The following is a 16138-nucleotide window of genomic DNA, read 5'->3' on the forward strand; positions in this document are numbered from 1 at the left end:
CCATGGCGGCCATTTTGAAGTCAGCCATTTTTGATCCAACTTTATTTTTTTTCAATGAGAAGAGCGTCATGTGACACATCAAACGTATTGAGAATTTCACAAGAAAAACAATGGTGTGCTTGGTTTTAACATAACTTTATTCTTTCATGAGTTATTTACAAGTTTATGATCACTTATAAAATGTGTTCAAAGTGCTGCCCATTGTGTTGGATTGTCAATGCAACCCTCTTTTCCCATTCTTGACACACTGATAGCAACTCCGCAGAAGAAATGCTAGCACAGGCTTCCAGTATCCATTGTTTCAGATGCTGCACATCTCGTATCTTCACAGCATAGACAATTGCCTTCAGATGTTCCCAAATATAAAAGTCTAAGGGGGTCAGATCGGGAGATCTTGGTGGTCATTCAACTGGCCCACGACGACCAATCCACTTTCCAGGAAATTGATGGTATGGTGTGGTATATGAGGTACAAAGACAGTGGGGACATTCTTCATCAATGGAAACCTCAATGCCACTGGGTATCTGAAATTGCTACATGATGATGTGTTGCCCTCTTTATGCACTGGAGATGGCACGTTCCCTGAGTTTTTCCAGCAAGATGGTGCACCACCACATTATGGGTGTCAGGTCCAAGCATTCCTACAAGGAATCTGACCACCTTAGACTAGCATTTCTTCAGCCGTGTTGCTATCAGTGTGTCAAGAGTGGGAGAAGAGAGTTGCATTGACAATCCAACACAATGGGCTGCACTTTGAACACATTTTATAAGTGGTAATAAACTTGTATATAACTCATGAAAGAATAAAGGTCCGTTAAAACCAAGCACACCATTGTTTTTCTCGTGAAATTCTCGATAAATTTGATGTGTCACATGACTCTCTTCCCTTTGAAAAAAATAAAATTGGATCCAAAATGGATGACTTCAAAATGGCCGCCATGGTCACCACCCATCTTGAAAAGTTTCCCCCCTCCCATACACTAATGTGCCACAAACAGGAAGTTGATTTCACCAACCATTCCCATTTTATTAAGGTGTATCCATATAAATGGCCCACCCTGTATATCCCTGCTGACACTTTACCTTTGTGATATTTAGGGCACAGTCAGACGGCTGTATAAATCAGACCAAGGTGCAAGTACTGGCTGGCGGCTCTCCCACCTAGAGTGTGGCAGCTTCATGTATTTCTATGCAGCTGTCACGCTCGGGTGAGAGCCACCAGCCAGTCCGTGTACTGCGTTTCGACCTCAGTCTGATATATACAGTACGTCCGCCTGACCGCGCCCCTACATGCACTTCCGGATTGACTTATTTGCTCTATACGGACAAGTGCTATACAAATTTTTTGGGGGGTGAGGGGGAATTTGAACCAGTTTGTATTTTGTCTTCTATGACCAAGCAGTATTGTATCACTCTGATGAGGGAGGGCCACTTGCTCATGGTATATCTGACAGCCCAGTGCTGCTGCCGTCCAGGCACCAGTCTTATTAAAATGAGATGAATTGGACAGACCCAAACACAGGTAAATATTTGGAAGTGGTGTTGCTCTACAAAACTGCGGCACCTTCATTCTTGCAATCAGCGGAGAATGCATCAGCCAGAACCCTGCAAATTATCAAGTGACGGCATTCGCGATTGATAACCCTGGAATGCCCTTATTCCCAAAATAATAAGTTAGCCACTGTCTGTAGGATAGGGGATAACTTGCTGATCACTGGGGGTTTGACCAATAGTGGAGTAGAGCGGAGGCCTCCGATCAAACATCTATGGGACTCCTGCAAATACCCGAGCACTTCACACTGCTTTCGGCAACAGCACCACAGACAATTAATGGGGCTGAGGTCGAGCATGGGCACCTCCGCTCCATTCAGAGTCCCAATCTTGGAGGTTTTTTTGGATCAGAGAAAACCCTTTAAAATACTAAATGTAGATGACACAAATGCAATATGAAGACACAAGGAATAAGAGATCAGTACGAAACAATTCCATTTATTCTCTGCAGTGAGCGATATTTACACAAGACACTGCATTATTGTAGCTATTCATACATGAACCATTTTGACCCTAATACTTGAAAATATGTACTTACGATGATTATGGCCTATACACATGATAGAAGGAAGGAAATGTCAATATACCCACAGATTAACCTTTTTTTTCACCCTAATCCTGTACAGAGAGCTGTAAGAAACTGCTGGAGAACCAACATGACTGTAAATGATTCTACAGATTTACATTGAGTCCTGACCAATATGGAGAATAAGAGTCTATTCTTCTTCAAACTGAAGTCGGCATTCATTTGCAAAACATCTCCAGGAATTTTGAGGACATAATAATAAAAAAAATTTTTTAACAAGAAGGCGCTAGGTCGGGATGACAAATAAACAATTATACAATACTCCAACGGCAAGTTTTCACGACTTTCATTATAAATACTTTTTTTTTTGGTCTTGTCGATTTTTTCCTCTTTCTAGAATAAAGCACATACATAAATGTGGTATAAAAATGATATTTATATATATAAATATAAATATATATGTATATGTACAGTGGGACGTATGTTACGGCCAAGCCTCTCACAAAACCCGGCTTGGTGGGACAGACGAGCAGAGCACTATCAGAGCTAGATGAGAGAACATAACCGGCTTTCTGCACAGTAAATTAGGAACTTAGCTGCCTGTTCACACTATGTGACACCATGGAGGAGGACGACTACTCATATTGGGATGAAAGAAACCGCATCGGCTCTCCTGACTTGCACTGGCCTTAAAATAACATTTCTGGCGCATCTGTTCCTATCATTTGCTTTGTTCTGTCCCTCTGTTATTCCTCCTGGAAATATATATTAAAAAAAATAGTGTTATCATTCCCATGCAGTGTCAGGCATTTTAGAGATGCACTATACTGATATAGGTAATGAAAACAACCACTAGTCTATTGTTTTCCCATACATTTCCAGAAGGTATTGCAAAAGTGATAAATTCTAGGAAAACCGATCCAGAATTGTTGTTTTATGGAGAATGACAATTTACTAAAACCAACAATGTCTGGAGAGCCGATGAGCCTTCTAAGGGTGGTTTCACATTAGCGCTTTTTAAGCGCACGCACGGCCGGGGGTAACTCCGCCCCCGAGCCGGCTCTCTGCCCGGCGTGCCCGCCCCTTGCTTGTAGCGCCGCCTCCTAGCGCACAGCGGCGCCTGCGATCGGCGCACCCTATCTTTAGCATAGGGTGCGCAGATCGTGCGCAGGCCGTGCGCTAGTTGCGCTTTGACCTGCGCTGCGCACTTTTGACGGTGCGCCGTGCGCGCCAAAATCAAACTTTTCGGATTTTGGCGCGCACGGCGCACCGTCAAAAGTGGGCAGCGCAGGTCAAAGCGCAACTAGCGCACGGCCTGCGCACGATCTGCGCACCCTATGCTAAACATAGGGTGCGCCGATCGCAGGCGCCGCTGTGCGCTAGGAGGCGGCGCTACAAGCAAGGGGCGGGCACGCCGGGCAGAGAGCCGGCTCGGGGGCGGAGCTACCCCCGGCCGTGCGTGCGCTTAAAAAGCGCTAATGTGAAACCAGCCTTAGAGTGGATTTGTTCTTTGAAATATATATGTATAAATGTATATATATATATATATATATATATATATATATATATATATACACACACATACATACACACACATGTAAGGATGAATGCGGATAAAGGGAACTTTTTTAAAATAATGTACAAAAAGAAAGCATCAGTCACTAAACAAGACACTGATCAATCATTAAAAACAGAGCGCTGAGACTTTACATTTCCGGTTTATATACAGAAGGATTAACATAAGCAATAGTGGAAGGATTACTATATACATAATATTATATATATATATATATATCTATATATATAATAATATATATTATATATATTGATGTTAATCAGTCGAGCTGGTATGAACACTACTGGCAGAATGGAGATGCCGTGGGATCAAATCCTTTAAAAACATCCTTCAAGGAACCAGCGTCCTGCTCGGTTTCCTGCGTTGGGCTATTGCCTGCAAAGGGGCTGCCGCTGCCAGACTTTGCAGCCTGCTTGACCAAGCCGTAGACGGGTGGCACGGGGAGGTTGTGGACAGCAGGCTGGTTGCTTTCAGTAGCAGTTTGGGTCTTAGGACGTGGCCGATTGTAACTGTTGTATCGGTCCGTGGCAGGCTCCGAGTTTGGCTTGTCGGCGTCTGGCTGGTCGAGAGCAGACTTCCGCACAAACAGCGGCTCTTTTGATTTGCTGGCAGCTTTGTTCTCTGATCCCTTTGATGCCATGTCGCTCAGCACAGGCTCAGTCGAGGTCTTGTTGCACCCCGTCCTGGGGTCGTATAAACTGATGTTGCTCAGAACATTACTTTGACCGCTAGGCTTGCTCAACCCGCCTGCACTCAGCACACGGGGATCGTAGGGGGCAATTGTCGGTGTGCTTTCCGTAGGAGGTAATATTGGAAGGGGCTGGCTGGACTCAGGGGGTTTCGGAGGCTCTGTTGTTTTCTGCAACCGCGGGTCAGCAGGCGGTTTCCGAGTTCGGGGATCACAAGGTTTCTCAGCTGGGGCTGGAGCAGGACTTGGTGTCACAGAGGCGGCATTGACGGTCTTCAAAATCCTAGATAACAGTTCGAAATCAGGAAGGCTTGAGTTAGCTGCTGGTGTGTCAGGGGCAGATGCCCGCTGACGGGGGTCATGAGTGGCTGACGCTGGACGGCTAAGCCGAGGATCAAGAACTGGCATAGCCTGTAATGTGGCTGGCACTGGAATAAAGTCTTGTTTGGGGATGGGAAGTGGGATAAGGTCTTCAGGACTCCACAAAACAGTCCTGGCAAAATTTGGTTTACTCAAACTTATGTCCTTTTTGATGTGGCTGAATTGCTGTAACTGGCTGCGTGGGTCTCGTAATGTCTGCCCAGGGAGAGGATCTAAGGGGATATTAACAGTTTTATCACGCAGAAACCTCTCTGTTTCTTCCTCGTCCGCAGTTACCTTACTAACTGGCGAGTCTTGTTTCGACTGGGGTGCCTGTCTGGCCAACTTTGGGGCATTGAGCCCTGCCTCAGCTGGGGTGGAATCGGTATTTCGTGAAATCCGGGGATCACGAGACAAACGGGGATCTGTGGGACGATTTCCCTGACTCTTTTGTAGGCGGGTATCAACGGAACCACCTGTACCGGAGTCTCTTACAGGGACCTGCTGAGCCGAGCGGTTAGAAGACTGTTGCCGCAAAGTCTTAAGTATTGAAGTCACACTGCTTCCACCTTCCTCCTCATCGCTGGAGTACCAGTTACCAGTATCACCTGTGGAAAATAAAGCATATGGAGATTAATACATGGAGCAGATAGGCAGAATAATGCCATTTCATTCACCATGGAACAGCAGGAAACCCTGATGTGTTATCATGTAGGATAGACCTTATATCTAATTTGTTACAATACACGGATATTGACTTCATGGCATAGGGCTGTAAGCCAATATACAGTGCACAGTACCAGCACTCTCCAGCAGGTGCCCTTCTTTACCAATACACTGGAGTTTAATGGACTTTTTCCCTTTTCTCCTATTTTATAGCTATTTTGTTGCTCAAACTTGAAGAAAGAAAGAATACAGAATGTTTCATCACCTTCTTCATTGTCCTTCTCCTGCAGGGAGCTTCCAGCCGACCTTTTTGCCTGTTCTTCTTCTTGCTGCTTCTGCTGGATGCGTAGGAATAGGGCACGCTGGGCAGAGGGCAAAAAGTCCGGGATATTGCCTTTATTGAAAGATGATGGGGCTTCGGTGTTCTCGGAACCCTGCTCTGGCGGCTGCTCATGGTACTGTCGGGAGTCTTCCTGTAGTCTGCCATAGTCTTCATAGACACCTAGTCGGGAAAAGAAATTGTATTACTGGAAAATATGGAAAAATTCTGTCTGTGTATGAAGGTCAGCAACGATAGTCTGTAGGGACCAAACTCTAGTCATATTAAAAATAGCCAATCATATGTCCTACGAATCATGCAGCACAGAACACACTTTGTACTTTGCACTTGGATGTAGTGGGTAGAGACCCTGATTCCAGTGATGTTTCACTTACTAGGCTGTGTTTTGCTGTTTCAATAAAACCAGCGTTCTCTGAGCAGGAGATTATTACTACAGGACTAGGTGTCTTGTGTGCCTCCTAGTCCAACCACGCCCCCACACTGATCAGCCCACGCCCCCACACTGTACAGGAAGAGGAGACGCGGCGAGAGGTCTGGAAAATGAGACCCGCGCTCCCTCACTGACATTTTAGCTGCCCCTTGTGCTTGTGCCCCCACCATCTTAGGGATTTGTGATCTCTTACCGCTGCTCCCACAGGGACACAGCAACCCATCCTGACTCACAGGACTTGTAAGATACTTCTACCCTGCTGCAGCATTCAACATCTGTAGCCACCTGTATTCCTTCAAACTACGGAGTCGAGCAAAAAAAAAAAATATATATATATATATATATATACAGTGGGGAAAAAAAGTATTTAGTCAGTCAGCAATAGTGCAAGTTCCACCACTTAAAAAGATGAGAGGCGTCTGTAATTTACATCATAGGTAGACCTCAACTATGGGAGACAAACTGAGAAAAAAACATGGATTTTTGTGAGTACTCACCGTAAAATCCTTTTCTCCGAGACGCTCATTGGGGGACACAGAGACTGTGGGTGTGTGCTTCTGCCGTCTGGAGGCCGACACTAAGTGTACAAAAAAAGAGTTAGCTCCTCCTCCGCCGCATACACCCTCGCCCCTAGGCCGGGCGTAACTCAGTTTAGTGCATAAGCAGTAGGAGAACGCGCCTTAAACTCAGGCAAGAAACTATATGTCTGAAAAAGGGGACCACCCTAAACCTTGTACAAGGATTTGTAAAACTCAAAATAAGTAAAAGCCAACTGGCTGATAGGGTGGGTGCTGTGTCCCCCAATGAGCGTCTCGGAGAAAAGGATTTTACGGTGAGTACTCACAAAAATCCATGTTTCTCCTTCGTCTCATTGGGGGACACAGAGACTGTGGGACGTCCTAAAGCAGTCCTCTGGGCGGGATCTTAACTCACCCAATCCATGCTAATTTGCGCCCCTGATTAGAGGTGCGCAACTGCTGCCTGGAGGATCTTTCTTCCCAGGCTTGCATCCGAGGATGCCTGGGTATGTACGTTATAATGCTTGGCAAACGTATGTAAGCTGGACCAGGTAGCTGCTTTGCATACCTGCTCCGCTGAAGCCTGGTGTCGTAGTGCCCATGAGGCACCCACTGCCCGTGCCGAGTGAGCCTTGATCCCTGCCGGAACTGGCGTGCCACTGATTTGATAAGCTTCTTGAACCGTCAGGCGAACCCATCTGGCCAAAGTCGCTTTGGACGCAGCGAGCCCCTTCCGCCGTCCCTCTGGAACCACGAATAGAGAGTCTGTCTGGCGGAATGGCGCCGTCCTCGCCACATACCTCCTAAGAGCTCTTACCAGATCCAGAGTGTGCAAAGCCTTCTCTACCCTGTGCACCGGTGCCGGGCAAAACGAGGGTAAGACGATGTCTTCGTTGATATGAAAAGCAGACACAACCTTCGGCAAGAAGGGAGGAGCTGGCCTTAAAACTACCTTATCCTTATAAAAAGTTAGGAACGGTGGTTTACAAGATAAGGCCGCCAATTCCGAAACCCGCCTAATAGACGTTATGGCTACTAGAAAAACGACCTTTCTGGACAGGTAAGGTAAGGAGACCTCTTGCAATGGTTCGAAAGGGGCCTCCTGAAGGGCTCTGAGCACCAAATTCAGGTCCCATGATTCCGTCGGCGCCTTATAGGGGGGTACTAAATGTGCGACCCCCTGCATAAACGTCCTAACCTGCCAGACGGAAGCGACTTTTCGTTGGAAAAGTACCGACAGGGCCGAGATTTGCGTTCTGAGGGAACTCGGGGCCAACCCTGCGTCCAGCCCTGCTTGTAGAAAAGCCAGTACGTTGGGGATCGAAAAAACCAGAGGAGCCACTTCACGATCCCTACACCAACGGAAGAATACTTCCCAAGTCCGATGATACACCCTCGCCGAGGAAGGTTTTCGGGCACTCACCATCGTGGCCGCCACATCGCGTCTGAATCCTGCCTGTGTTAACAGCCAAGATTCAATGGCCACGCCGTCAAACACAGGGCCCCTAAGTTCGGATGGCAGATCGGCCCTTGGGACAGTAAGTCCGGCCGATCTGGAAGACGCCAGGGTACGTCCACCACTAGTTGGACCAGATCTGCGTACCAGGCCCGCCGGGGCCAGTCTGAGGCCAGCAGAATTGCTGGAACCTTCTCTCTCCTTATCTTCCTGATAACTCTTGGAAGCAGCGGCAGCGGGGGGAACAAGTACGGGAGACGAAACTGGCCCCACGGGAGCACCAGTGCGTCTGCTGCGATTGCCTGCGGATCGAGGGATCGAGCGACAAACCTTAGTACCTTGGCATTCTCTCTGGATGCCATAAGGTCCACGTCTGGTGTCCCCCACCGTTGGCAGATCTGCTGAAAAATCTCGGGGTGCAGGGACCATTCCCCTGCCGCAACCCCCTGTCGGCTGAGAAAATCTGCCGCCCAGTTTTCGACTCCTGGAATGTGCACCGCTGAAATTACCACGCGGTTCTTCTCCGCCCAACGTAGTACCAGTCCGACCTCGCGCATGGCTGCCTGGCTGCGTGTGCCCCCCTGATGGTTGACATATGCTACTGCTGTAGCATTGTCCGTCTGGATGCGCACCGGCCGGTGTCTCAGGAAACACTGGAAATGTCGCAGGGCCAATCGTATTGCCCGTATCTCCAGAATGTTGATCGGGAGAATTACCTCCTGAACCGACCATCGCCCCTGGGCTATGTGACTCTGGAAAACTGCTCCCCAACCCTGCAGACTTGCATCGGTCGTCACCACCAACCATTGTTCCGGGGGAAAAGGCTTCCCCTGGACCAGAGACGAGTCGCGAGTCCACCACCGGAGTGAACTCCGTACTAGCGGAGACAATTTGCACCGATGACTGAGAGACAGCAGCCTCCGGTCCCATGCTGTCAAGAGCGCATGCTGAAGCGGACGGAGATGGAACTGGGCAAACGGGATTGCTTCTATCGCCGCCACCATTCTTCCCAACACACTCATGCCATACCGGATGGATCTGGAGCCCGGCTGTAGAAGGTTCCGTATCCCTTGCTTGATTTTTTGCGCCTTGTCCTGAGGGAGGATCACCAGCCCCCGGGAGGTGTCGAAAATCATGCCCAGGAACACGATTTTTTGGGCTGGAATCAAGGACGACTTGCTCCAATTGATCAGCCAGCCCAGACGGGCCAGGGTATCCAGAGTAATATTGACATTGTCCTGGCACTCCTGAAACGACGGCCCCTTTACCAAAAGGTCGTCCAGGTAAGGTAGTACCGTTATGCCCCGAGCATGCAGGATGGCCATAACCACCGCCATTATCTTTGTAAAGACTCTGGGGGCAGTGGCCAGACCAAAGGGCAGAGCCACGAATTGGAAGTGGCGTCCTCCGATCGCAAATCGCAGGAACCTCTGGTGTGGGGGGAATATCGGAATATGCAGATATGCATCCTGCACATCGATTGAGGCCAGGAATTCCCCTGGATCCATGGCTGCAATGACCGAGCGGAGGGATTCCATCCGGAATCGCCTGACCCTGATGAATCTGTTTAGGATCTTTAGATCCAGAACCGGCCTCACAGTCCCGTCCTTTTTGAGGACCGAAAAAAGATTGGAGTAAAACCCCTGCGACTCTTCGCCCTGCGGCACTGGGGCGATAACTCCTTTGTGCTCTAGCGTCGTTACAGCCTGTAACAAACTCTCCGCCTGCGAATCTGTCTTGGAAAGTCGTGAACGGAAGAATCGCTGTGGTGGCCGTCCGACAAACTCTATCTTGTACCCGGACGATACAAGTTCTGCCACCCAAGTGTCGCGTGTCACTGCGACCCAAACGTGGCTGAACCTTAGTAGGCGTCCGCCCACCCTGTCGTCCGTAGGTACGGAGCGCCTCCAGTCATTTAGCTGGAGGCTTTTGGGGCTTGGCCCCCTTCGCTCTGGGTAAATGGCCTCGGCCTCTACCCAGCGGATTGGCCCTGTAAGAGACTTGTTTTTCCCTACTCTGGCCATCGTTTGCGGAGGAGTATGTCCTGGCCGGAGTCCCCCCCCAGGGGCTACCAACGCCCTGGCTACCGCACCACCAGCGCCAACTTGCGGTGCGCTCCAGGAGCGGATCCCCCATATACCAAACAGGTGAGCAGGGCCATCCGCCCGCGGGAGGGGGGAGGGGGGAGGGGGGAGGGGGGAGGGGGGGGCTCTGTCGGTCTTACCCGCGGCCTCTTCCCCCTGTACGCTCTCACCTGCGCCTCCGATTCAACCCCCTGGACTCACTACCAAGGGGTGGACGGGTCCTCCATACACTGCTGTTGTAGGAGAGTAGCAACGCGGAGTCTGACCCCTGGTTCTGCTCACACGTGCTCCTGATGAAGTTGTGGGGAAACCGAGTCCTCTAATCAGGACGCGTTGCCCCTCTTTCGTTAAAAAAAAAAAAAAATAGATGTCTGGAAAAAAGTCCCAGATGTGTCCCTCGGTGCGGGAGAGGACACGTAGAGGGTTACTCACACGTGGTCGCCCGTTGGTGATTTGGGGAGATCGGATCCTCTCTATAGGAACCGTCGCCCCTATCTTATCTTCATAGAAAAAAGGGAGGAAAAAAAAAAAAAAATCTAGTCTGGAATTCCAGACTGCGTGTGCCTCCATCAGACACTAAGCAAAAACTGAGTTACGCCCGGCCTAGGGGCGAGGGTGTATGCGGCGGAGGAGGAGCTAACTCTTTTTTTGTACACTTAGTGTCGGCCTCCAGACGGCAGAAGCACACACCCACAGTCTCTGTGTCCCCCAATGAGACGAAGGAGAAAAATCCAGAAAATCAAATTGTCTGTTTTTTTTTTCATTTTATTTGCATATTATGGTGGAAAATAAGTATTTGGTCAGAAACAAAATTTCATCTCAATACTTTGTGATATATCCTTTGTTGGCAATGACAGAGGTCAAACGTTTTCTGTAAGTCTTCACAAGGTTGCCACACACTGTTGTTAGTATGTTGGCCCATTCCTCCATGCAGATCTCCTCTAGAGCAGTGATGTTTTTGGCTTTGCGCTTGGCAACACAGACTTTCAACTCCCTCCAAAGGTTTTCTATAGGGTTGAGATCTGGAGACTGGCCAGGCCACTCCAGGACCTTGAAATGCTTCTTACGAAGCCACTCCTTCGTTGCCCTGGCGGTGTGCTTTGGATCATTGTCATGTTGAAAGACCCAGCCACGTTTCATCTTCAATGCCCTTGCTGATGGAAGGAGGTTTGCACTCAAAATCTCACGATACATGGCCCCATTCATTCTTTCATGTACCCGGATCAGTCGTCCTGGCCCCTTTGCAGAGAAACAGCCCCAAAGCATGATGTTTCCACCACCATGCTTTACAGTAGGTATGGTGTTTGATGGATGCAACTCAGTATTCTTTTTCCTCCAAACACGACAAGTTGTGTTTCTACCAAACAGTTCCAGTTTGGTTTCACCAGACCATAGGACATTCTCCCAAAACTCCTCTGGATCATCCAAATGCTCTCTAGCAAACTTCAGACGGGCCCGGACATGTACAGGCTTAAGCAGTGGGACACGTCTGGCACTGCAGGATCTGAGTCCATGGTGGCGTAGTGTGTTACTTATGGTAGGCCTTGTTACATTGGTCCCAGCTCTCTGCAGTTCATTCACTAGGTCCCCCCGCGTGGTTCTGGGATTTTTGCTCACCGTTCTTGTGATCATTCTGACCCCACGGGGTGGGATTTTGCGTGGAGCACCAGATCGAGGGAGATTATCAGTGGTCTTGTATGTCTTCCATTTTCTAATTATTGCTCCCACAGTTGATTTCTTCACTCCAAGCTGGTTGGCTATTGCAGATTCAGTCTTCCCAGCCTGGTGCAGGGCTACAATTTTGTTTCTGGTGTGCTTTGACAGCTCTTTGGTCTTCACCATAGTGGAGTTTGGAGTCAGACTGTTTGAGGGTGTGCACAGGTGTCTTTTTATACTGATAACAAGTTTAAACAGGTGCCATTACTACAGGTAATGAGTGGAGGAAAGAGGAGACTCTTAAAGAAGAAGTTACAGGTCTGTGAGAGCCAGAAATCTTGATTGCTTGTTTCTGACCAAATACTTATTTTCCACCATAATATGCAAATAAAATGAAAAAAAAAACAGACAATGTGATTTTCTGGATTTTTTTTCTCAGTTTGTCTCCCATAGTTGAGGTCTACCTATGATGTAAATTACAGACGCCTCTCATCTTTTTAAGTGGTGGAACTTGCACTATTGCTGACTGACTAAATACTTTCTTTCCCCACTGTGTATATATATATATATATATATATATATATATATATATATATATATATATATATATATATATATATATTCTGATATGATATGTATGACCTGGAATGTGAGGGGCCTTAAGACCCCTCGTAAAAGAGTCAAGGTATTTTCCCAGATTAGATGATACCATCCTCATATTGTAGCCTTAGCTGGGACACACTTAATCAGAAATTCCGCTCGGTATGTACGGAAGTCATGGGTGCAATGGTTTAATTCATGCGCTCCATACTAGTTATTCAAGGGGGGGGTTTCACTCCTGATTCACAGAGATGTCAGGTGGGAGGTCAGAGAGGCTCGGAGGAACCCTGAAGGTCGTTTCATATTCGTACAGTACAGACCAAAAGTTTGGACACACCTTCTCATTCAAAGAGTTTTCTTTATTTTCATGACTATGAAAATTGTAGATTCACTCTGAAGGCATCAAAACTATGAATTACCACATGTGGAATTATATAATTAACAACAAAGTGTGAAACAACTGAAAATATGTCATATTCTGGGTTCTTCAAAGTAGCCACCTATTGCTTTGATTACTGCTTTGCACACTCCTGGCATTCACAAGCCCCCCTGGCAGCAGCACAGACCCCCAGCAGCAGCACAAGCCCCCCTGACAGCAGCACAGACCCCCAGCAGCAGCACTAGCCCCCCTGGCAGCAGCACAAGCCCCCCTGGCAGCAGCACAGACCCCCCCCCCCTGGCAGCAGCACAAGCCCCCCCCCCTGGCAGCAGCACAAGCCCCCCCCCCCTGGTAGCAGCACAAACCCCCCCCCCCTGGCAGCAGCACAAGCCCCCCTGGTAGCAGCACAAGACCCCCTGGTAGCAGAACAAGACCCCCTGGCAGCGCGCTGCACATCGGAGCAACCTCTCATCCCTTCTTGCGGCCTGCAGTATCACCCCACTCCTGCCTCCTCCAGCAGCGACCCTGGGACCCCGCTTCACCGCAGCCACCACCCCCGGTAAGCAATAAGACGCTTGGATTATAAGAAGCACCACCATTTTATTAAAAAAATATTTTTTTCTTATTTTTCTCCTCAAAATTTGGGGTGCGTCTTATAATCCGGAGCGTCTTATAAAGCGAAAAATAAGGTATTCAATAGCAACCTCCACTGAGGATATACTTCAGTGTTCCTCTGACTATTATGATGCATTGTATACTTCTGGGGGGTGGTCTTGGTATCCCGGATTGTCTGGACTACTTATCAGACATAAAATTCCCCATGTTAGACTCTACTCAACGAGTCCTTTTAGACGCTGACTTTACTATAGAAGAAATTGAAGGTGCAATGATGGATATAGCCTCTGGGAAGGCTCCGGGACCAGATGGGTTCCCTGTTGCACTGTACAGAAAGTACAGTGATGTATTTGAGCCACTTCTCAGAGGTGTTTCAGGGGATTTGGAGGGGGGGGTATATGCCGGGCTCCTTTTACAAAGCAAATATTATTGTACTTAAAAAAGAAGGGAAGGATCCCCTTGTGTGTGGGTCGTACCACCCCATATCTCTGGTGAATGTAGATTATAAAATTTTCACTGAGGTTCTGGCCACTAGACTGAACTCTGTTATATTGGATCTCATACACCCTGACCAAACTGGTTTCATGCCTGGCAAAAGCACTTTCATTAATATTAGGCGGGTCCAGTCGGTGGTTCAGTATAGTTCTTTGGTGTCAGATAACACTTGGCCTTTGACTCCCTTGAATGACCTTTCCTACTTGCGTGTTTGCAGAAGTATGGTTTTGGTGATAGATTTCAAAAATGGATTAGCATAACATACGCCAAACCCAAGGCTCGTATAATTATCAATAACTCTATCGGAACAGTTTTCTCTGTCTAGAGGGATGCGGCAGGGGTGCCCCCTCTCCCCGGCCTTCTTTGCCCTTGCGATAGAGGTGCTGGCAATACGCGTAAGGTCCTCTCTAAATATCAAGGGCATGAACATAGCAGATCGTCTAGATACTATCAGTCTTTATGCTGATGATATGGTGATTTTCATGGATAAAACAGAGGAGACGCTGCCTTATGTAATTGATACCATTGATAAATTCAGTAAATACTCGGGTCTATACATTAACTGGGAGAAATCCACCTTGTTGCCCCTTTCTCACAACCCAGGAGCCCACCTTGATACTCTATCTTAGTTGCCTATAGTGTCACATTTTAAATATTTAGGAATTAATGTTCCAAAAAAATAGTGAACTTAACCTACAACTCAATATTATTCCACTATTGGATCTAGTTAAGATTAAATTCACATCTTGGAGTAAACTCCCACTATCTGTTGCTGGTTGCATAAATCTAATTAAGATGATTTTTCTCCCTAAAGGGGGCTTTACACAGCGATATCGCTAGCAATATCGCTAAAGCGTCACCAATTTTGTGATGCAGCAGCGATATCGCTAGCGATATCGCTATGTGTGATACTTACCTCTGACCGGCTCCCCCGCTGTCTGTCGCTGATCGCGTGAGATCGTGCTGCTCCATTTCTCGTCGGGCGCTTCCTGCTGGCGCCGATGAGCGACGTGTGGACGCGGGCGGGAGGACGTCAGGATCGCCGCGTCTGACAGGTAAGTAACGACCACCGAGCATCGCTACATCGCTGGCGAGATCTGCCTGTTTGGCAGCTCACTAGCGACCATTTAGCTATGCACCAGCGATCCTGACCGGGTCGTATCGTGGTCGGGATCGCTGGTGCATCGCTAAATGTAAAGGGGCCTTAAGCTTAGTTATTCCCTCCAACACAATGCGGTGCTGATTCGTAAGTCCTTTTTTGCATATCTAAATTCTCTAATTACGTCCTTTATATGGGGGAAAACCAGACCCAAGCTTAAATTATCTACTTTACAAAGACCTAAACAGATGGGATGGGAGGGGCGGCTCTGCCAGATTTCTATTTATATTATCTTGCTGGGCAGGTTAAGGCCTTGAGTAAATGGATGCCTGACTGTCGCTTGCCTAAAGGCCCCGTTACACATAGCGAGATCGATGAAACGTCACAGATTTTGAGATGCAACAGCGACCTCGCTATGTGTGACACATAGCGGCGATCAGGCCCCCCCCAGCTATGTTGCTGATCGTGTTCAAATGTCCTGGGCCATTTTTTTGCTGCGCCATTGAGTAGATCTGCCTGTTTGACAGCTTACTAGCGACCATGTAGCGATGTACCAGCGATCCTTACCAGGTCGTATCGTTGTCGGGCTCACTGGAGCGTCGCTATGTGTAACGGTACCCTAACTCCAAAAGTCACCTGGCCCTTGCTGCGAGAATTGACTGCCTGCTGGGTTTTTTGGAAATGAATAAACCTGGCACCCCCCTGGCGATCCGTGGGATCCTTAATAGAGGAAACGCTAGGCCCGGATAACAGGGTTATAGTGGCTAGGTGCGACACCGGTGGATCCACCGTCGGAGATTCCTTCCATTTTTTTACGGAGGTCCGGGAAAATGGATACCTTGCTTCGAGTGCCTTTTGACCCGAGAAACGCCTGTCTGGTCGTTCCCTGTGTCGCTGCACTATGCCCTCAAACTCAGGGTGAGAGGAAAAAATTCTGTGCGGCCGCTTCCTCGCTTAAACGCCACCTTATGCCCCGTAGCCGCTGCGGGATCATCCTCATTCCCCAAAGTCTGATTGACGGCTTCTATGAGGCAGTCCACTGTTTCACGTGACGCTGGAGTATCCAGGTCAAGGGGCTCGTCTGAGTCGAATTCTGAGG

General features: G+C 48.3%; 1 protein-coding gene across 4 annotated transcripts in view; it reads right to left on the reverse strand.

Annotated features, from left to right (window-relative positions):
- Positions 1-3570: 3570 nt before the first annotated feature.
- ZC3H4 (zinc finger CCCH-type containing 4) overlaps positions 3571-16138 on the reverse strand; it is a 69398-nt gene continuing 56830 nt past the window's right edge. For 3 of the 4 annotated variants that reach the window (XM_073549335.1, XM_073549336.1, XM_073549337.1), the window contains exons 13-14: positions 5633-5869; positions 3572-5309 (exon numbers count right to left, since the gene is read on the reverse strand). In XM_073549335.1, the coding sequence (XP_073405436.1) occupies positions 3934-5309; positions 5633-5869 (1613 nt within the window). In that variant the 3' untranslated portion in view covers positions 3572-3933. Of the gene's footprint in view, positions 5310-5632; positions 5870-16138 lie in introns of all 4 variants that reach the window. The other variant, XM_073549334.1, reaches the window with a different exon arrangement.

The sequence above is a fragment of the Dendrobates tinctorius genome, unplaced genomic scaffold (genome assembly GCF_039654945.1).
Source record: "Dendrobates tinctorius isolate UK_male_01 unplaced genomic scaffold, ASM3965494v1 ptg000158l, whole genome shotgun sequence".
NCBI classification, from domain to species: Eukaryota; Metazoa; Chordata; class Amphibia; order Anura; family Dendrobatidae; genus Dendrobates; species Dendrobates tinctorius.